The sequence below is a fragment of the Leopardus geoffroyi genome, chromosome C1 (assembly GCF_018350155.1).
Source record: "Leopardus geoffroyi isolate Oge1 chromosome C1, O.geoffroyi_Oge1_pat1.0, whole genome shotgun sequence".
Taxonomy (NCBI): domain Eukaryota; kingdom Metazoa; phylum Chordata; class Mammalia; order Carnivora; family Felidae; genus Leopardus; species Leopardus geoffroyi.
Genome location: NC_059328.1, coordinates 35,990,249 through 36,012,432, shown reverse-complemented (window position 1 = coordinate 36,012,432; position 22,184 = coordinate 35,990,249). Strand labels below are relative to the sequence as shown.

The 22,184-nt window shown below is 44.5% G+C and overlaps 3 protein-coding genes across 5 annotated transcripts in view; 2 read left to right on the top strand and 1 right to left on the bottom strand.

The window, feature by feature from the left end:
• Positions 1 to 463: 463 nt before the first annotated feature.
• On the bottom strand, positions 464 to 5,013 carry MMACHC (metabolism of cobalamin associated C). Of its 2 annotated transcripts, XM_045477143.1 has the most exons (4): positions 4,873 to 5,012; positions 2,731 to 2,925; positions 1,841 to 1,993; positions 464 to 1,354 (listed from the first exon to the last, which is right to left on the bottom strand). In XM_045477143.1, exons 1-4 carry the CDS (start codon positions 4,951 to 4,953, stop codon positions 935 to 937), a joined length of 849 nt encoding a protein of 282 aa, XP_045333099.1. In that variant the 5' UTR covers positions 4,954 to 5,012; the 3' UTR covers positions 464 to 934. The 2 variants fall into 2 exon arrangements, with proteins under 2 accessions (XP_045333099.1, XP_045333100.1); XM_045477144.1 differs by lacking the exon at positions 1,841 to 1,993 and having other exon boundaries at positions 4,873 to 5,013.
• Positions 5,014 to 5,186: 173 nt separating this feature from the next.
• Positions 5,187 to 8,639, top strand: CCDC163 (coiled-coil domain containing 163). The gene is given in 9 exon segments (XM_045477145.1): positions 5,187 to 5,724; positions 5,822 to 5,855; positions 6,025 to 6,215; positions 6,307 to 6,388; positions 6,553 to 6,739; positions 6,853 to 6,920; positions 7,206 to 7,243; positions 7,245 to 7,274; positions 8,365 to 8,639. Coding segments are annotated over 9 exon segments (816 nt in total). The 5' UTR covers positions 5,187 to 5,646; the 3' UTR covers positions 8,473 to 8,639.
• Positions 8,640 to 11,647: 3,008 nt separating this feature from the next.
• Positions 11,648 to 22,184, top strand: part of TESK2 (testis associated actin remodelling kinase 2) — a 135,688-nt gene continuing 125,151 nt past the window's right edge. For both annotated transcript variants that reach the window (XM_045477139.1, XM_045477138.1), the window contains exon 1: positions 11,648 to 11,978. The gene's annotated coding sequence lies outside the window, so the exon portion shown is untranslated. The remainder of the gene's footprint in view (positions 11,979 to 22,184) is intronic.

Here is a 22,184-nt window from a genome sequence, read left to right as displayed (position 1 = left end):
CTGCAATTTGTCCTATAGGTGAAGCATAAATTGCAGGTTGCAGATGGAGGCCCCAATGAGATTACTTGGACATTTATACTATTGGGAGGGCTGCATGAGAACTTGAAGCTTGGCCTCTTCTAAATGTCCAGTACTGGCTCTGTAGAAGATCAGAATTAGAGGCTTTGAAACTAAAAGGGTGAAGGGGAGACAAACTGCCCTGTTGTTTGTAGGGGAAGGCTACATTCATCTTGTTCTGAGGTGGGAGGGGTATAGGGGAGGTGAAGGTGGGTTTCTCCTGAGCCCTTGTGGGTAAGAAAGATTCAAAACTGAGTCTGGTGTATTATGTACCCTTTCAGACATAAGCTAGTCTAGTCTATCCTCCTCCTCCCAAGCAAGACCTAAGAGCAGTAGTACAGAATTCCCAGGGCTTTCAATGACCGCTCATACACCCCTTAATATAAACCAGGCATGGTTTCAAAAATGCATGTGTTTATTCCCCACAACAAGCCTGTGAGGCAGGTGCCGTTAGGAGATGATTGCCTTTTAGGCTCTGTAACAAGTAGGATCTTGGAGCACTGGAGAGAAATGGAAAGGAATAATCCTGTATTTTAAGGTGGGAATTCTGGATCTGTCTTGTCTTTCACTTCTTTTGACTAAATTTTTCTGAGCTTTGTTATCTTCACTGAAGAGCTCTATTACAATCCTTGTATCAAAAATATTGTACCCAGGCACCTGGGGTGGCTCCTTTGGTTAAGCATCCAACTCTAGATCTCAGCTCATGTCTTGATCTCAGGATCGTGAGTTCTAGCCCAATGTTGGGCTCCACACTGGGCATGAAGCCTGTTTAAACAAAAATATTGTACCCAAAATAAAATCTCTGGCCTTGCCAAAGCCAAAGGAATTCTAGAGCCAGGTACCACTTATAAATAGGGATCTCAGAGGAGGGAGGATATCAAGGGCCAGGGGATGCAGGTGGTGAGATACTGGGGCTGAGCCAGCCTCGGGCTCTGCTGGGATTCTGGGGCTTCTTGGGTGGGAGTGTGGTAAAAGGAAGCTCAGGTGATGCAGAGCTAGGATCCTCTGAGGGCTGGGCCAAGCCCAACAAAGCTAAGCGTTGGGCAGGTGGAGTAGAAAAGTAAGCCTTCTGTTCTTCTGAGTAACGCTCCTGTGGTGTTACAGCATCCCGGTATGTCCAGTCACGCCAGTGGAAATTAAAGCCTTCAAGCAGGGTGATTCGGGCAGCTCTTGTAGGTACACAGTCCAGGGGCTTTGTGGGTGGCAGATCTGGCACCTCTATTCCTGGCAGCAGCATTACTCCTCGGATGGCAAACCAGCCTCCGTATCGGGGATGTATGCACACACCTGATATGTGCTGAGGAGATGGTAAAGCAAGGTCATGGAGTAAGTCCAACTATCATCACTGCAAGCTAGGCTTGTTCATTTATTTTCAAGGAACACTGATTCCACATTTGAACCTCTCCTTTGGCTGGGTTCCCCTATTTCCTCTCATGGACAACCCTTTTCATGAGCTCACTTTGGCCATGAGGAACCTAGAAGGAAGGGTTTATTAAGCTGAGTCTCTGTCAACTTCCCAGTCTTACTGTTGGGTTTCCTGATTATTGCTCTACCCCCTCCATCCTGTAACGAGATTTTAACAGACTAAGTTCTCTGACCTGATGTGTTCCCAGGCCGACTCCAGAAAGCATGTGGGGTTGGGCTCCTGACTAGGGCACACCTTTCCCTTGGATTGTGTCTACCAAATCATTTACCCAGGGTAGGTGGAAGAATGTGAATTGGTATCTTGAGGAGCCTTCACCATTTTCTCCCAGTCCCTACTCATTCACACTTGCCCTCTGACCTGGGTCCCCCAGGGGTCAGCCTCCACATCCTTCCGTTGGTAGTAGTAAGCAGCCCCTGCCACATGGGCTGCAGTCTGGGCCAGAATCTTGGGGCGCCGATTGGGGTGTACCTCGTAGTCAGCGATGACTTCCATTTGCAACTCTGGGAGGTTCTGGGATAGAGATGGAAGCTCATTTCAACATGAGAGGAATCATGACTTTGTCCTAGAGAGCCCTAGTTGTGTTAACTTGGTCCTGTCCTCAGAAGTTGTTTAAAGGGAAAACATGACCTTAAACGTGGCGGGGGGGGGGGGGGGGGAGCTCCACTGTGAAGAAAATGATACTCTTTCCAGGAAGGTCCATATTTGAAGGGAAATAACAAGGTCTTGCTCACAAATGCCTATTACAAGGGGTGACTTGGTTCTGCCCTCCCAAGTCTCAGTGTGGAGGAAGACATGGCCCAGCTTTGGGGAGACCCAATGTATGTGTGTATATATATATGTGTGCATGTGTCTGGTGGTGGTGGGGATATTGTTCTACCCTCAAAAGGCCCCAAAGGCACATAAAACGTCCAGGTCTAGGGCAAGGACAGGTGAAAGATGCTTAGGGGATGCTAGGCTTATTCCTATTTCACTTGGAGGCTAAGGGAAGTCTGGTTTGAAGTTCATGTAATTGCCCATCTGAGATAGGGTAAGTGAGATTGATTATAGACCTGGGGGGCTGCTAGAAGAAGGTGGCTGAAACTGGGCTAAGGCAGGATGGGGAGAGCTCACAATGTCAAAGATGCTCTAGCATAGCCCATCTGAAAGTGGCTCATAGCTGTAAGTAGGTCTAGATCCTGCACTGAGCTTAGAGTAGCTGAAAGCAGCTATGGGTTTGAAACCTGGGGGAATATATGAACCTTGCTCACCTTTCTAACACGGCCCAAGTGGTAGGCTACACACTGGTCCACAGGGTCAGTCAGTGGTCGGAGATGGCAACTCTGCAGGAAGGGTTTGAGGGCCCGGTCAAACATGGCAGGTGTGCTGAGTACCAGGAAGGCCAGGGTAGGTCCTGGCAGGGGTAGGTGGAAGGCTGGAGGCAGGAGTGCATTATACCATGCCACCTAGAACAGAGAGAAAATTCAGGCTACACAGGAGGGCCAATTTAGGCCTTTGTCAGGTCCATACCTTGGCCCGGCATTCAAGGCCTCATACATCTTGGGCTGTCTCCATCTCATTCATTCAGTGAATGAATTTCTACTGATGCTGCGTGATGTTTATTTATGGGGGACTCCTCCATAGGGGAATCTGACAGGGAGTTTGGGATAAAGAGGCAGAGAATTCATGACTAAGAACCAAAAAAAACTGTACTGTGATTAGTGCAATGACAGGGCCTGATGAGGATCCTGTGAAACTAGAAAAGGCTTCTTGGAAGCTGTTTTTGAACGGTAGGAAGGAAACTGACAAGATGATGTAGGGAGAGAAAATCTGGTGTTTTATTCTAAATAGAGGGCACAGCATTAACAAAGACATGCAAAAATGACATATTTGGAAAACAGCAAATTGTCTAGTTTGATAGAAGTGAAGGGTCTGTAAAGGGGAGCAGGAAAGAAGGGTGGAAAGATCAGTAGGTGTGAGATTATGACTGGCCTAGATACTAATTTAAGGAATATAGGTCTAATTTGGTGACATTGGGGGGGCTAGCCATTTAAGATTTAAGGAGGAAATGTACATGATCGGCTTTGGAAAGATCTGGCTGCAGTGTAAGGACAGGTTGAATGCAAAATGATAGCAAGCAGATTATTGCAGTAATCCAATACACAGCACAGAGGGGTTGGATGGAAGGGAATGGACTTGGGAGACTCAAGTGACAGATTCCTAAAGGTCTTGGTATCTGACTGGATGGGGGGGAGGGAAAGGGTGAGAAGTAGGAGTCTAGTACAATAACTCTTACTACTCACCCAGTTCTACCTGACCCACCAAACATTCTCACTCTCTCCATACCTGCCATCCACCACTACCTCCACACCTTTACTTAAGCTGTTCCTGATATTTGGGATGTACATAATACTCTTTCCTTCTTTTCATATATAGCTCAACTCTATATTTTTTTCTGGGAAGTCCTTCTCAAGCTAGACCCAACATACTTTCACTATATTCTTTCCCAGCACTGCTGTGTGCCACTCAGTGGAAGGGGTGGGAGTGAGTTGTCTCTTAAGCATCAGGCAAAGGGCTCAACCTGAGTTGATTTAGCTTTGTGTCCAAGCACACAGCTCAGTACAAAGGGCACTGGATAAGGGGGAAGGATCTGTGTAAACAAGGGTAGGTAGTGGTGCCAGACTTCTGTGACAGGCGAGTGCACAGTTTCTGTATCCAGCCCAGCGCTGGTGATTGGCAACATCATGAATTAGCCCTCTGTTGGTAGATGGAACAAACCAGCCAATTGTTTGCTTGTTCAACAACAGGAATGCCCTTCCCCCCTCAGATAACCTAAATCTTAGCTACACAAACCTACAAGGCCTTGCTCTATCCTAACTCCTTAAGGAAGCTTTTTTTTTTTTTTCTTTATGTTTACTTTTTGGGGAGAGAGACACAGAGCAAGTGAGCGCGAGCGAGCTGGGGAAGGTCAGAGAGAGAGAGGGAGACACAGAATCCGAAGCAGGCTCCAGGCTCTGAGCTGTCAGCAGAGCCCAAGGCGGGGCTCGAACTTAAAACCGACGCTTAACCGACTGAGTCACCCAGGCGCCCCTTCTGAAGGATGCTTCTCAAATGACTCTGACCCCACTGGTCACTTTCTTCCTGTAAATTATGGAGGTGGTAGAGCCACAAGATTACTGGGTTATGTGGTGTCTCCCATTCATCAATATGGCGTTATATGGGATTTCAAGGACAAACGTGCGGCCGTTTCTCTACCTCTTTAACAAAGTCCCCATTGACACCATGTTCCCGTACGTCAGATGGACATGGGGCCAGAGGAGCTCGGGAAAGATCAGAAGGCTCTCGAGCTTCACGCCAATAGCACCGAGGCCAATCATACACCTCGCTCCAGCACCGCAGAGGGATAAACCAACCTGGAAGGGGTAAACCTCGAAGCCAAAAGGGCACAATGTGTCTTCGATCTTCTGCTTCAGTTCTGCGACTTGCAGCTCCATAGCGCACGCAACGCGCAGATCTTGCTGGGGAGTGGAGTCTCAAGGATAACCTGGGCCGTTAAGTTTCAAGGTAGCTTGGACTCCATTTCCCAAGAACCACTGGGATCAGCAGCGGGGTAGCGTTGGCTCTGTGCAATGCATCTTGGGATATGTAGTGCACGTCGTCCTTGGGTCCAAAAACTACAGAATCAGAAAGCCTCGGTTTCCCGGCAAGCTTCACGGTGGCGGTGTCAATGCTCGTGCCGCTACCAGGGAAACGTAGTTCTACAGCCTCCATCGCCGGTTGTTTCCGCTAGAGACGAACTCAGTTTCCCATGTGGCGCTGCGGCAGCCAGTCCGAGGTCGGACTTTCCCGGCCTACAGGAGGGTTTGAACTGGGCAGTAGTCGCTGGCACAGGTTCGGAGTGATGGTACCTGTGTCTTGGGTCTGGGAAGGTTTCGACCAAGATTCGGCACTCTCAATTCCCACCTGATAATTGAGTATCAAAGCATCCCGCTTTCCCCTTAGAGTCCCCAAGCGCTGCTCTCCTGACCAGTCCCAGTTTGGTTTGATAACTGCATCCCTCCCTACCTTTGGTATTACATCCCCACTCCCCACTTTCGATCTGAAGTGTGGCCTTACTGGGCTGTGTCTCTGGTGTTCCGGGCTGGAAGAGCAAAGGCACAAGACGTCAGGGAGCCTTGCGGAAGGTTATGAGTAGGAGCCTGAGCTGGTCTGAGCACCTCGACGTGCTTCTCAATGCTACCGATGGAAATGTGGCCAGGATTAAGGTGAGGGGGCACCTGAGGGCCCCCGTTAGAGGTTTGGGTTTAGGGACACTCAGAGCCTATTGGCCTGTGAACTTTTTTTTTTTTTTTTTTCCTGTAGCAGCGGCTGTATCCTCTTGGAGTCTCCACAGCGGGTGAGTATTGTCCCTTTTCTGCCCCCGTTCTTTTCTTTTTCCAGGATCTGCTTTTTCCCAGTGCCTGTATCATCCACTATTCCAAATTCCAACTGTTTTCTTTCCTGAACAAACATCTGTTTTCTCCCCAAAGTTAGACCTTACAATCATCCCTTGCTTATTCCCTCAGCAGGAGATTTGGCTGGGACCTGGATTTCCCCTCATCACTTGCCTCCTCAGTCTGGAGTCCATGCTCAACAGCCTTGGGCTCTAGAGACTCCCTTTGTCCCAGAGAGGCTGAGTTGGGGTAAGGCCCATGGTGCATCTTCTCTCTGGGATGAAGTTATTATTCTCCAATCCCAGCTTCAATCCCAGGCTCAGGTAAAGTGTGGAATCCTAGGTGTGTATGTGTTTGTGTTTGTGTGAGATGCCCCTTGCACAGTAGCTCAGGTGGCTTTTCTTGCCTGGGTAGGTGACTGAGACACTAAGACAGGCTGTGCAGGGGCTGCTGGAAGAGCAAGAGCAGCAGAAGTATAAGATCTGTACCCTGGAAGGTATATGGCCAGTTATTTTTTTCCTGCACACAGCTCATTATGTATGCACACAGTTTTGTTACATATCTCCTGTGTGTGCACTTGTGTCTTGATTTGCAAGTGGAATCTGTAGGCTCATGTGTAAAAGTCTCAGAAGGACTGATCCTCAGTTTGTCCCACTACAGCATCACTAAGGTTGCTGCAGGGGAGCCCAGAGCAGAGGGTCCTTCTCCTGGATCAATGCCTGGAGGGGCTGAGAAGGGAACTGCAGGGCCTTCGAAGCCAGGTGCAGGAACAGGCCCAAGCCCAAATACAAACAGGACCACAAAAACGTAGTGCTACTGGTGGCCTTCACCAAGAGCTGCAGAATGAGTAAGTGATGGGCAAGACCTCTCCTTCTTTGGGCCTCTGAATTCTTGGCACTCTGGTAGTGTCCTCAGGGCTTGTTGATTGGCTTTCGAATGACACTGCTGTCATCTGTGCAGGTGTCAACTCCTGTGGGAGGAATCAGAGATTCTTCAGGAGGAGCTGAAATTGCTGCAGGACCAGCTGAGTGAGTAAAAGATTGGGGGTGGGTATGAGTTCACCTGTCCCCTTTTCTGGAAAGCCTTTTTGCTGTCCCAGTAAGTGGCCATAGCTCTGATTTCTTGAGCTGCTCAGAAGTCTGGCCAAGTGTTTTGTCTTGCCTCCATGGTGTGAGTCTAGTTTCCCCAGTCAGTTTGGAATGCTAGACCAGAATGCTTCTGTCTCAGTTTTCAGCACCAGGCTGGGTACAAGGCCGGGAGGAGAAAAGAAAGAAGTTGGAGAACAGCTCTCTTACATTTTTCTCTCATTGAAGGCCAGCACCAGGAGCTGCTGCTGAAACAGATGGCTGAAGGGGGGGCAAGCTCAGGCCCACAGCTGGAAGGTAGGACCAGGATCAGACCTATTTCTTCATATCTCCCTATGAAGGCTCCTTCCTTTCTGTCTTTTCTGTTGTGCAGGCAGGCCAGCATACCCTTTCCCACCCCTATCTCTTTCTCTCTTCCCTGTGCTGACTCTACCTCCCTCCAAAGCTTTTCTTCCCAAGCCCTCTTCTCCAGGTTGAGAGACTGTCATTGCCCACATGAGGGTTCCATGTGTGCTGAAGATGCCAATGGTGGGGAGGGGGATTCCTCCTGGAGAGGGAGAGGAATGTACCTACCTGGTCCTACCTGGCTCCATGGTCTGGCAGACGTTGGAGCAGCTGAAAAGTGGCAGGGAGGTCAAGGGTCACACCCTGGAGGCTGCCAGGACAGAGGTCCAGGATGCCCGGCAGGAGCACAACCTCCTCAGGTCAGGGGGTGTGGATGCTTGTGGCAGTGGAAGGGATATGTCTCAGAGGCCAGGCATTGGGGACCAAAGTTCAGCTATCCTAGATTTGACATGGGCTGGTAGGGGTGGTATGGTATCTGGGTTACAGCCTGTAAAGGCAGTACTGGGCATTCTTTACTTGATACAGGGTCACTGAGGTATCTTTATATGTTTGAAGGATAAAGGGAGAGGAGACCGGGGTCCTGGCCTCACGAAGGAGAACAGTTCTATGGTGGAAGGATCCTCTTGACCCACTGTCTCCATCTCTGCTTCTGATTCTGTTCCCCTTTCCAGGACCTCCATTCACATCCTCCAATCTAAGTTGTCCCTGGCTGCCACCTTCACCATGTCTCTTTCTTCATCTACCTCTGAAGTCAGTCTTCCAGACAGCAACAGTAGTTGGGAAACTAGGTGGGAGTAAGGGCAGGGATCCCAGGTCTGGGGGAGGGTGAATCTGAATGGTGCGTGTGTGTCAGCTGCCTGATTATTTGGCACTGGGTAGAGTGGAGTCTCTGCCTCTTTTTTAGTGAATCCGTCATTCTGTCGTTACTTATCCCAGGTCAGGCTTGTATGTTCCTCCCCATCAGACAGGCCTAGGGCCTAGTTCTGTGTGTATCATAGTGCTTGCTGATGGTTTGTTTTCTTTTCCCTTTTTATCCCCTTAGATCTCCAGAAGAGCACACTTTCTAACCTGGAGCCCAGCAGCTTTCAGCTTTAGGCCCAGAGCCTTGAGCAGGAGAACATATTCTTTAAGGGCCCCACAATGTTCCTGAGTTACCTGTAAGAACTTGTAAGAGTAGCTTTGCTCACCTTCCCCTTCAAGCCCCTGTTTCTGGGCCCCATGTCCCTCCTTTCTTGATCTAGCTGGTATCTGCCCTCTTACTGAGGCTTGTCACTGCCTGCCCACCAGGCAATAATTACAATAAATGTTTTAACTCTTCCTGATGTCTTCTGTGAATCAGCACCCACATGGGATAGACTCAACTGTACCCTTTCTTCCTCCTGTTACTGGACTGCTTTCTGCCATCCCTCTCTCTGAAGTCCAAGTTCATAGATACTCATAGCTGAGTGCAAGCCCTCTGCTCAGTGGAATTTGGAAGGAGATGGGAGTTCCCATTCTGGTGGGTAGAATAAGGTAGGCCAGTATTGCTGTGGGGATGCAGAGGAGGGCAAGACATTTATATAGGCCCTGGGCCTGAGCAATAGGAGGCTTCCTTTCCTCACCTCCAGCTTCTTCCTCTTAAGGCTTACTCTAGTCCCTCCACATTTCCTCATCCTCAGTAGCCCAGCCCTGCTTGCATTTCTGCAACAGTCTCCTGGTCTCCTTTCTTTCAGTCTCTGCCTCTAATCCAGTGGCTTTAAAATTTTTTGACGTGACCTCCAGTAAGAAATACAGTTTACATTGTGGCCTAGTAAATATACATGTATATATTTATTAGATGAAACAAATTTCATGATTTAATATTAATCGAATCACTAGGGGTGATGTACTCTATATTTCTTGTTATATTTAAAAAAATGTCTTGTGGTTATTAGTTCTAATCCTTCCATCACAAGCTTGCTCTCTGGAAAGTAGATCTTTCTATGTAGGCTAAGGGCAGCTTTACTTGCTTCTTACTTGGATTTTGTATTCTAGAGCATGCAGTCCAAGATTTCCTTAGAAGCAGCAGCATCCCACTAAGGACTCATGAGGTCTCTTCCACCGCTAAATATAGACAAAAGATAATGCCATTCATCCACCCAGTTGATATTTATTGAGCATAATACATACCAGCCCTGGTATGTATTTGCCCTGAGTTAAGATGTGCAGTGGGCTTATAAAGTTCCCAGCTCTTAGCTCCATCTAGCTGGGAAGAGGAGACAATTCTGAAATAAAAGCATAATAAAGGGCTGAGATCAGTAGGGCAGGTTATACGATGCATTCAAGGCCCTGGCCTAACTAGGAGACAGATAATGAAGAGTGGGCCTTTGACACCCAAATAACTATAAGGCAATCCTTGGTTGTTTCCCCTCACTATAAAGGAAATTTCTGACAGTGGAATGGGAGAGATCAGACTTGGGTCAAACAGAACTTGTTCAAAAACCTAAAAACTTGCCATCAAGGCTCATCTTCCTACTGAAGGTATAAGTAACCCCTCTCTTTTACATCTTTCACTGGGCATGTGATATATATGGTATGATGGCATTATTCAATTACACTTGCTACCAGTGCTGTACCTATTTATCAAATACTTTGCATCAGGCTTTGTGGGAGACAGGTTTAAAAGGTGCTAGGGCTCTAACAACAGAAAAATTAAATAGCAGTGGGGAACAATGGTATTTGAACTGTCACCAGGTGGCAGCACATCATGTGTTGCCAAAAGAATGATACAGAAAAGGCTTTGAGCCAAGGGTACAGGGCTGGGTGATTTCTTTTCTCCTTTTGGAGATACTGTGAGCTACCTATTAATCTAACTAAACCAGTGTCCTGTTGAGACTACTCTGCTCGAGAACCTTTGACAACTCTCACAGCATAAAAAAGGACAAATTTGGCATTTAAGCTCAATCCACATTTAACTTCCATTCTTATCTCCTATCACACATCTTTTTAAAACTTTTTATTTAACTGTAGTTGACACACAATGTTACATTAGTTTCAGATGTACAACATAGTGATTGGACAAATTTATACATTATGGTATGGTCACAAGTATAGCTATCATCTGTCACCATACAATACTATTACAATACCTTTGACTATATTCCTTGTGCTGTGCCTTTTATTCTCGCGACTTATTCATTCTAAAACTGAAAGCCTCTATCTCCCACTCCCCTTCACCCATTTTGTTCCCTGTCCTTTCCAGCAACCATCAGTTTGTTCTCTGTATTTATAGGTCTGGTTCTGTTTTTTGTTTGTTTATTCATTTGTTGTTTTTTAGATTCTACATATGAGTGAAATCATACACACATCTTTCTTAAATTTTATTGCCACTAGGAATGCACACCACCTATACTCCAACTATTCAAATCCCACTTATCTGTCAAGACTCTTCCAGTAGGAGGCAAGTCTAAAGATGTCTGAAAGAAGGTCTCTAATCCAAGGAAATATTGGTGCAGGAAGGCCCATACTCTGGTGTTTCTTTGCCTGCTCTAGCCCTAGAAACTCTGTTCCAATCTGCTCAGGCGTGAGATTATGAGCACCTGAAGTCCAGGCATATGGAAAGCATGAGGAAGGAAATATGTGCATGGTGAACAGTTGAATAGAATTCTTATTCCCTACCCAGCTCTTTCAAAATCTTCAGTTTTCAAGCCAGCTCAAGCGTTCTCTCTTCCAAGAAGGCTTCACGGAATCAATTCTTAGTCTAGATTAATTGTTGCTTCAGCGTTTGAACCCAACTCATTGCTTTTACTATCTCAAGTAGCTAATAATAATAGTTTATGTATCAATTTCTCCCCTACAGTATACCGAGATCCTGCAGGACTCTACGTTCAAATGGCTTTTTCTTATTCAGAGAGTCCTTACTCAGCTATTCCTTCACCAACTGCAAAGCCGCGCCAGTCGAACACATTTTCTGTTAGTTTTATTAATTACCAATCGTTTATATGTTTGGCATTTTAATTGTTCCCTCTCGTATTTACTGTCCCGCCCTCTGGAGGTTCCAGGGACTTGAGTTTCCCCCAGGTGTATTCCCTCCTCCTTGATTCCGCCTTTCCAGCACACTGCCTCTTCTGTTTTTAACCTCCTCTTACTTTCTATTGGTTCTCTTCGTCCTCCGGAGTTGGCGCCTAGGGCTGTTGATTGGCTTTCCCGGACGCCTATTGAGTCCACCCTCATACCACGTGGCATTCCTAACGCTAATTGGACAATTCCACTAGCTGGTTTATCAAGGATCGACGATTGATTGGCTGCTGGGAGGCTTGAGAAGAGGGGCGTGGCCGCCGAGGCCCCGCCCCCAGTCCTCCAGCCTACTTGGGCAGGCGTTTCAGTGGCTCGCGGTCGCGGAGCTCAAGCGGAGCTTTCAGCTGCCCTTTCTGGCTCGCCGTTGGGATCATTCTCCTGGCCCCGTCAAACAGACGGGGGGAACGGTCCCGACTGCGGGGCCATGGCAGTAGCCTCCTTGTCCTTCGCCGCCGTTAGCTCCGCCGAGTCTCCGGCTTCTGCGCGAGGGACCCCCACCGCCTCCGCAGGCTAAGAGCCTCTGCCGCCTCCAAGCTGTGAGGGCTACTATGCCCCTACTTTGCTGCTGCCTCCGCCTCCTGCCCGCGCAGGCACCCCTCTGGCTGCTCAGTCCCGCCTCAGGTAACGCCGAGAGAGCGCATAGGGCACAAACCCGGGGCACCCCGGCCCGCGCGCGCTGCTGCTACACCGCCGCGGTTCCGGAGCATTGGCGCTCGGGTCTCTCAACACCGACAGGACCCCTTCGCTTCCCAAGGTCTTCCTCTGAGCGGCTGGGGACACTTCTCGCCCCTTCCCCTTCCCTTTTCACTTCCCTCAGGGTCGCGGGACAACCCCTACCCCGACCCCCGCCTTCTTGCCTCAGAGGCCAGGAACCCATTAGAAGTTCCTTCGTATCGGGGACCTGGTCCTTGACTCCTCTCAGGAACTTTTCTCATTTCACAGACTCAAGAATCCTTCATTTTCTCGGAGAACTCCTGTTTCAGAGACCTCCAACTCCACACTGAGAGCTTCCCTCCTCTCTGTAATCCCTCCTCCCTCAGAGATCTGGTCTCCGTCACTTTACTTCCCTCAAAACTTCCCTCAAATACTCTTCCCTGGAAACTTTCCATTTCTAAACTCGAAAATACTCCGTCCACCTCAGACACTACTGTCTCCTTCTTTTCTCCTGTCATCCCTCGTTCTCCCTTCTCTGCCTTTTATCTTTCACTTGGAAGACTCTGGACTAAGCCAGTATTTAGATTCAGCTAGAAATGAAACCCATGGTTTTGTTTGTTTTGTTTTTGTTTTTGAAAACCATGTTTGTCTGATCTAAAACCTTTCCGTTTATAACTCTGAGAAAACCTTGCTGAAGAATTTGGACTTTGTTCTGTAGGTATGGGGGGCCATTGAAAGTTTTGTAGGCAGGAATTTGGTATGTTTGATTATCTCTGGTGAAAATGTGGAGGAAGAAATGAAAGTGAAGACAGTGTGGAGGTAGATAAAACAAACCTAGGTAGGCAGGAAACCAGTGTGCTACTCTAGGTCAGAGGGGATGAACTGGGATAGTGGTAGGAAAATGAAGACAATGGCATGCAGTTCCAGGAGGTTTCAATTCCATGATGTTTCCAGAGTTGAGAGGGAAGTTTCTGACTTCATTGGTGGGATGTGTTGGTCGTGTTAATTGTAATAGGGATGGAACATAAGCAATTTTGAGGGAAGATAATGTTCCCTTTGGACGTGCTTAATTTGAGGTGTTTTTCAGATAATACTGTGGGGTCTGAAAATTGGGAGAAAGGTTGGAACTGAATACATAAATTTGAGGGTCAACAGAGAATATAACAGGGATATTTGAAGACTTGATATGGGATGGTAATACTGAAAGAATAGAAGAAAAGGGCTGTGGACCAGAAGGAACATCATTATTTGAAGGGCAATAAACATCAAGATAGGTTAAAGGAATGGGATAAGAACTGGAACAGAATGGCATTATAATAGAAACCAAAGGAAGAAGGGTTTCAGGATGGGAGGGGGTGACCATCACTGTCAGGTGCTGCAGAAGTCAAGCAGAATGAAGATTAGAAAGAAACCACTGAATTTAGCAATTAATTTTTTTTTTCAATGTTTATTTATTTTTGGGACAGAGAGAGACAGAGCATGAATGGGGGAGGGGCAGAGAGAGAGGGAGACACAGAATCGGAAACAGGCTCCAGGCTCTGAGCCATCAGCCCAGAGCCTGACGCGGGGCTCGAACTCACGGACCGCGAGATCGTGACCTGGCTGAAGTCGGTCGCTTAACCGACTGCGCCACCCAGGCGCCCCTGAATTTAGCAATTAGGAGATCTCTTGTTTCCTCTGAAAGACACTTCAGATAGTGCAGTGGTGGCAATGTTAGCAGTAGTCAGATCATAATGGATTGAGGAATAAATGGGAGGCAGTGAGTAAAATTACTCTTTCAACAAATGTGGTTGTGAAAGAGATGATAGTAGTGAAACATCTTTATTGAGATGAGAATATACTTAGGGGTGCCTGGCTGTCTCAGTTGCTGGAGCATGCGACTCTTGATCTTGGGGTGGTGAGATCGAGCCCCACGTTGGGTGTAGAAATTGCTTAGAGATAAAATCTTTATAAAAGAAAGAGAGAATATATTCTGCCAGATACCATAAAGATGTTTTATAGATCACAACAGCCTTGTGGTTTAGGTATCAGTATCCTTCTTTTACAATTGGGAAGACTATAGGCAAGAATTTGAACAAAATCTATCTATCTCTGAAACCTGTGTTCTTTCCACTATGGTACATGTGTGTTTTTCTTTTTAGCATGAGTGAAAGAATTTTGTAGATTGAGTGGAAAATTTACCTAAGAAATCAGTTGGGTTTTATTCCTTGACAATAATACAAGTCAAGATGGATAATGATGTGGTAGAAGGAAAAGATGAGGGAGTTTGACAGATGGCCTTCTTTTTTTTTTTTAATTTTTTTAACATTTATTTTTGAGAGAGAGATACAGGGAATGAGCGGGGGAGGGGCAGAGAGAGAGAAGGAGACACAGAATCTGAAGCAGGCTGCAGGCTCTGAGCAAGCTGTCAGCACAGAGCCCGATGCGGGGCTCGAACCCACAAACTGTGAGATCATGGCCTGAGCTGAAGTCGGATGCTCAACCGACTGAGCCACCCAGGCACTCCAGGTGGCCTTATTTCCTTGATGAGATTAGTTATCTGTAGAGAAGTCAATTATTTCTGGAGACTGAAGGAACTATGGTAAATATTAGGGCCATGGAAATCTTCAGTAGGAAATGAAAGAAGAATAGATTAAGGATAAAAAAAAAAAAAAAGAACATTGCTGATCACATTGAGGGCCCAGTAAAAGTTAGAAATAATGTATTTGTAATAGGGCCTAGTAGCGTGGATTTTATGCTTCTCCAGAAGCCTAAGAGCAGGAGAGCAAAAAAGATGGTTGAGTTGATCTAGAATTGGAATATACAAAAAAGAAAGATAAAATGGAGAGTAACTTTATACTGCTAGTAATAGTGTGGGAGATATGATGGAATCTGAGAGTCCAAGTTGGGGTTATAAGTAAAAGCTTGAAGAATAAGCAGACAATGAGAAATATAGTTGAAGATCAGGTTCTTTAAGAAATACAGAATGGGAAAGCTGAGAGTTCAATATTTCAAGGTTAAACAAACAAACAAACAAACAAACAAACAAAACAACCAGGGTGTAACTGTCATAGTGCTGTTGAAGCTAGTGGAAGTATAGGCTTTGAAGTAGTGGGAGGTTATGGGGCTGTGAAGTATGTTGGACATGTCATTAGTATGGATGTCATAGTTGCCCGGGATGATAGCAGGGAATGGAACACAGGAGATGTTGGGGTCTGTAGGTGGGGCTGGTCAGAACTGAGAGACTGAGGATCGAGTTGGAGGTTCTTGGTTACTTGTTAGAAGTAGTACTAGGTGATACAGATGTTTGTGAATTACTGTTGAGATCCTTGATACTTACTGCCCTGGATATTTGATGTATTCTCTTATACCGATATGTATTTGGGATGGTCTCAAACACAAATCCTTTGAGATTTAGCATATGGTGGGCCTGTTTAATTCTGTTTAAAAGTGTATGTATGGGGGCACCTGGGTGGCTCAGTTGGTTGAGCGTTTGACTTTGGCAAAGGTCATGATCTCACGGTTCATGTGTGCAAGCCCCGTGTTGGGCTTGCTGCTGTGACCACAGAACCTGCTTTGAATCCACTGTCCTCTCTCTGCCCCTACCCCGGTCATGCTTGCTCTCTCAAAAATGCATAAACATTAAAAAAAATAAGAATAAAAGTATTGGCAGGCTAGGCTAGGGACTCTCCACCCCAGGATCCCCAATAACATTTTGTGCTTATGTTATTTGTAAAAAGAAAATTACATATTTACATGTACTCATTCCTTGGCTTACTTATAATAGAAAGCCGACTTGCTTTAATGTTTTTTCCCCCTATGTGAAAGTGTTTATAGATATATTCTTAGTGCCGTACCTTTCATTGTCCTGCAAAATGAATGTTGTGTTGGAATTTGAAACCTGTGATAAGGGCTTTTATAAGAATTTCATCTCCTTCCAGTAAATGAAGCCCAATTATTACAATGTATAGTGTGGGTGATGGTGAATGTTTTGGACCAACAATGGGTATTATACTATTTTCCAAGTCATCATACAGAGATTAATTACTTCAGTGTGGTGTCACTAGTATTATTTTTGCTGAGCACTCAGAGTAGGTGGTTATTTCAGAGAAAAGCCTACTTGTGATAATTTTTTTTCTTTTTTTAATTTAGTTTAATTTTTTAATTTATATCCAAATTAGTTAGCAGACAGTGCAACAATGATTTCAGGAGTAGATTCCTTAATGCCCCTTACCCATTTAGCCCATCCCCCCTCCCACAACCCCTCCAGTAACCCTCTGTTTGTTCTCCATATTTAAGAGTCTCTTATGTTTTGTCCCCCTCCCTGTTTTTATATTATTTTTGTTTCCCTTCCCTTGTGTTCATCTATTCTGTGTCTTAAAGTCCTCATATGAGTGAAGTCATATGATATTTGTCTTTCTCTGACTAATTTTGCTTAGCATAATACCCTCTAGTTCCATCCACATAGTTGCAAATGGCAAGATTTCATTCTTTTTGTTTGCCGAGTAATACTCCATTGTATATATATATACCACATTTTCTTTATCTATTCATCCACTGATAGACATTTGGGCTCTTTCCATACTTTGGCTATTGTTGATAGTGCTGCTATAAACATGGGAGTGCATGTGTCCCTTCGAAACAGCACACCTGTATCCCGTGGATAAATGCCTAGTAGTGCAATTGCTGGGTCGTAGAGTAGTTCTATTTTTAATTTTTTGAGGAACCTCCATACTGTATTCCAGAGTGGCTGCACCAGCTTGCATTCCCATTGTGGTAATTTTTTTTATAAGTAAGCTCTAGGCCCAACGTGGGCTTGAACTCCTGACCCGAGATCAAGAGTCACATGCTCCACTGACTGAGCCAGGCAGGTGCCCCTTAAAAAATTTTTTTTCCCTTTTAAAATTTTTTAAAAAACTTTTTGTGATACATTTTTTAAGTTTATTTTTATTTATTGTTTGTTAAAATTTTTTTTTAATGTTTATTTTTGAGAGAGACAGACAGACTGTGAGCGAGGGAGGGGCAGAGAGAGAGGAGGCACAGAATCTGAAGCAGGCTCCAGGCTCTGAGCTGTTAGCACAGAGCCTCACATGGGGCTTGAACTCACGAACTCTGACATCATGACCTGAGCCGAAGTCGGATGCTTAACCAACTGAGCCACCCAGGTGCCCCATATTTTTATTTATCTTGACAGAGCAATAGAGAGTAATCAGGGGGAGGGGACAAGACAGGAAGACCGAAGCCCAAGCAGGGATCAATGCAGGGCTTAAACTCACGAACCATGAGATCATGACCTGAGCTGAAATCAAGAGATGGATGCTCAACTGATTGAGCCACCCAGGCGTCCCTATTTGTGATCATTTTAAAGTCTTCCATTCCTGAAAATTTCAGAAAGGCAGTATGGTATAAGGAAAAACAATGTAATCAACCTTGTTATTATTAGCTATATGATTGTAGGCAAATTTCTTATCCTCTGTGAGATTCAGGTTTTCCAAAAAAAAAAAATTAATCTTTTGGGGCACCTGGGTGGCTCAGTCGGTTAAACTTCCAACTCTTGATTTTGGCTCAGATCATGATCTCACAGTTCGTAGGATTGAGCTCAGCATGGGCTCTGCACTGATAGCACGGAGCCTGCTTGGGATTCTCTCTCTCTGCCCTTTCCCTGCTCTCTCTCTCTCTTAAAATAAACAAACATTTAAAAAATTAATCTATGGGGGCGCCTGGGTGGCTCATTCGGTTGGGTGTCCGACTTCGGCTCAGGTCATGATCTCGCAGTCCGTGGGTTCGAGCCCCGCGTCGGGCTCTGTGCTGACAGCTCGGAGCCTGGAGCCTGTTTTGGATTCTGTGTCTCCCTCTCTCTCTGACCTTCCCCCATTCATGCTCTGTCTCTCTCTGTCTCAAAAATGAATAAAAGTTAAAAAAAAATTAAAAAAATAAAAAAAATAAAAAAATTAATCTATGAAGACATAATACATTCCATGATTAAATAAATGTTTGCATATTTATATATTTAATATAAACAGTGAAAGTCTCACTCCTGTGCCTATCCCCCATGCACCCAGTTCCATGCCTCCTCCCAATTACTTTTACTAGTTTGTTTAACTAGGCTCCATGCCTAATATGGGGCTTGAACTCAGGACCCTGAGATTAGGAGTTGCATGCTGTACTGATTGAGGCAGCTAGATGCCCCTACTAGTTTCTTTATACTCTTTTAGACTTTCTTCAGGCAAATGCATATAAATATGAATATAAAATCTTATTTTCCCCAGGTAAACAATTTTTTTTATTTATTAAAAACATTTTTTTTTAATGTTTATTTATTTTTGAGAGAGAGAGAGAGCGTGAGCAGGGGAGGGCCAGAGAGAGAGGGAGACACAGAATCCAAAGCAGGCTCCAGGGTCCAAGCTGTCAGCACAGAGCCTGACATGGGGCTCAAACCCATGAACCGTGATATCATGACCTGAGCTGAAGTCGGGCGCTTAACCAACTGAGCCACCCAGGTGCCCCTAAACAATTTTTTTTAATGTTTATTTTTCAGAGAAAGCAAGAGATAGAGTGAGAGTCGGGGAGGGGCAGAGAGAGAGGGAGACACAGAATCTGAAGCAGGCTCCAGGCTCTGAGCTGTCAGCACAGAGCCCAACACAGAGCCCGAACTCACTAACTGCGATATCATGACCTAAGTAGAAGTTGGATGCTTAACTGACTGAGCCACCCAGGCGCCCTCAGCTTTTTTTTTAAAGTAAGCTTTGCGTGCAACATGGGGCTCAAACTCACAACCTTGAGATCAGGAGTCCCACACTCCACTGACTGAGCCAGCCAGGCGTCCCTATTTTTCCCATTTTTAATGTAAAAGTTAGCACATGGTTCCCCATTCATCTGTACTCCCTGCCCACCCTATACTGCTTTTTCACATACTATATCTTGGAGACCTTTTTAGATCAGTATGTAAAAAGCTTCTGCTTTCTTTTCTTTTTTTTTTTTTTAAAGATAAAATAGAAAAATTTTTTAAGTAATCTCTACACCTAATGTGGGGCTCGAACTCAACCACAAGATCAAGTGTCACATGTTCCACCGAGCCAGCCAGGTGCCCCTCTTTCTTTCTTTTTTCTAATTATTTTTTTTAATGTTTATTTATTTTTGACAGAGAGAGAGGTAGAGCATGAACGGGGGAGGGGCAGAGAGAGGGGGAGACACAGAATCCCAAGCAGGCTCCAGGCTCCGAGCTGTTAGCACAGAGCCCGATGCAGGGCTCAGACCCACAGACCACGAGATCATGACCTGAGCCAAAGTCAGACGCTCAATAGACTGAGCCACCCAGGCGCCCCAACCTCTTTCTTTTTTTATTTATTTCTTATAAAATTTTTTTTAAATTTTTTAATTTATTTTTGAAGGAGAGAGAGAGACAGAGCATGAGTGGGGGAGGAGCACAGAGAGAGGGAGACAGAATTCGACGCAGGCTCCAGGGTCTAAACCGTCAGCACAGAGCCTGATGCGGGGCTTGAACCCACAAACTGTGAGATCATGACCTGAGCCGAAGCCGGATACTCAACCCACTGAGCCACCCAGGCGCCCCTCTTTCTTTCTTTTTAAAAAATCACCTGCATAGTATTCCATTGAGTGGCTCTATCATAATTTATTTAACTAGTTCCTTATTGTTGGACATTTGTATTACTTCCAGGTTTTCTATATTGTAAGCAATTCCGTAAGGAAGCCCCTTGAACATATGTCATTTTACATGTGTATAAGGGTAGTTATAGAATAAATTGGAAGAAAGTGGGATTTCTAAGTCAAAGGATATTTGCATTTATAAATATGAAATACTGCCAAATTGCTTTCCTTAGAGGTTGTTCAAAGATACATTGCTTGAGGTATATCAAGCTTGCTTGATCACTCACCAACATTAGCTGTATCATAGCTAATACTTATAAGGTAGTTACTACGTGCCAGGCAATATCTGAAGTGCTTTATACATATTACTTCCTTTAATCTTACTAACATCCCTTTGAGATAGGTACTATTATTATCTCTGTTTTTCAGGTGAATAAATTGAGAAATAGAGAATTTAAGTGACTAGCCCAAATCATACAGCTATTGTGGCAGAAATTCAAACTATGCACTCTGGCTCTAGGGTCAGTGTTGTTAATATTATGCTTTGCTATTATCAAAGTTGAGTTTTTGCCAATCTGATGGAGAAAAATGGTACCTAGTTTTAAAAAAGTTGTGGTAACAGTTAAGCATCTATTTATATTGTTTGAATTATTCATATTTCATTTTCTATAAACTACCTGTTTAAATTCTTATTTTTCTGTTGTCATAGGCCTCTTTTCTGTTGATTTCTAGGTCTCTCTCTATTTTTATACACATCACACACACTTTATATAATTCATGTATATATGATAGTTTGTTTTCCTGTGGTATGTGTTCCCATTTTGGTATTTGTCATCTGTCTTCTTTTATTTTATTCCCATGCAGAACTTTTAGATTTTTATTTAGGCAAATTTCTTTCTTTTTTTTTAGGTAGACAAATTTCTTAATCTTTTCTTTTATGGCTTTTGGATTTTGAGTCCTATTTAGAAAGGCCTCCATTTTAATCCTTCATTTTTTAATCTATCCAGTGGGAACAAGAAAACAGAATTATTGTGAAGGTCAAAGTGCTTTGTGAACTATAAACTGTAAATCATTATACAGATGAAATATGGTGTTGTTATTTATTAATTTGACTTCTGAATAAATTATATGGAGGCTGTCATCTCTTCTGCATTAAGTGGAATACATTGACATAATTTTCTTTCTGCAGTGTGGAAAAACTCGTGGTATTGATGTTGTGGTCAGTGTTTTTCTTGGGCAATTTACATGGGATCTTTTTCAAAAGTAGATACTGTGGAAATCCAGAAGTATTTTGGCATACATTAGTTTTGTTCTTTTTTAAAAAATTTTTTAATGTTTTTGTTTATTTTTGAGAGACAGAGAGAGGCAGAGCTCAATGAGTGGGGGAGGGGCAGAGAGAGAGGAAGACACAGAATCTGAAGCAGGTTCCAGTCTCTGAGCTGTCAGCGCAGAGCCCAACTCGGGCCTCCAACTCGTGAACCGAGAGATTGTGACCTGTGCTGAAGTCGGATGCTTACCCAGCTGAGCCACCCAGACACCCCGTTCTTGTTTTTTTTTTATTTTATTAATGTTTTATTTATTTTTGAGAGAGAGAGAGAGAGAACGAAGGGGGGAGGAGTGGCAGAGAGAGAGAGGGGGACCCAGAATCCAAAGCAGGCTCCAGGCTCTGAGCTGTCAGCACAGAGCCTAATGCAGGGCTCCAACTTGTGAACCGAGAGATCGTGACCTGTGCTGAAGTTGGATGCTTAACCAACTGAGCCACCCAGGTGTCCCAGTTTATTCTTTATATTTGAAATCTATAATTAGAATCTGACTAAGAGTTCTAAAAAATTGTTTTGCTTTCATATTAGCTCTGATACACAAATTTATACATTGTTTACTTTGGGTATTATATTCCTACTGATTTGTAGGAATTTGTAATTTGTGAGGATATCTCACATATATATTTGTGTGTATGTGTGTTTATAAAATTAATGCATTTTCATTAAGGAAGAATGGGGAAATAGAGGTAATTTTAAAGGAAAAGATAGAAATTATTCAAATCCTCCCTAGATTCAAACAGTTAATAGCCAGTGTTAACAGTTTGGACTGTATTCTCTCAGAATTCGTCTTGTGTTTGTGTCTGTATTATCATCACCAACTCTCTAGAGCTTGGCATAGTGCTTGGCTCCTAGTAGGTACTAAATAAATATTTGTTGATTGAATGAATAAAAGAATGAATATGCTTTTACATAGAAAGTATGGAATCTTGGAGCGCCTGGGTGGCTCAGTTGGTTAAGCATCTAACTCTTGATTTCAGCTCAGGTCATGATCTCACGGTTCGTGAGATTGAGCCCTGCGTCAGACTTTGCACTGTCAGCATAGAGTTGTCTTGGGATTCTCTCTCACCCTCTCTCCCTGCCCTCCTCTGCTCACGCGTGCATTCTCTCTCTCTCTCTCTCTCTCAAAATAAATAAATAAACATTAAAACTTTTTTTAAAAAATATGGAGTCTCAATGGCCTATTTTTTTCCTCCACTGTAAATTTTGATTCATATAGTAGTATTGAAATTTGTATGCCACAATTCATTTGGAGGTGAGTAAGTTT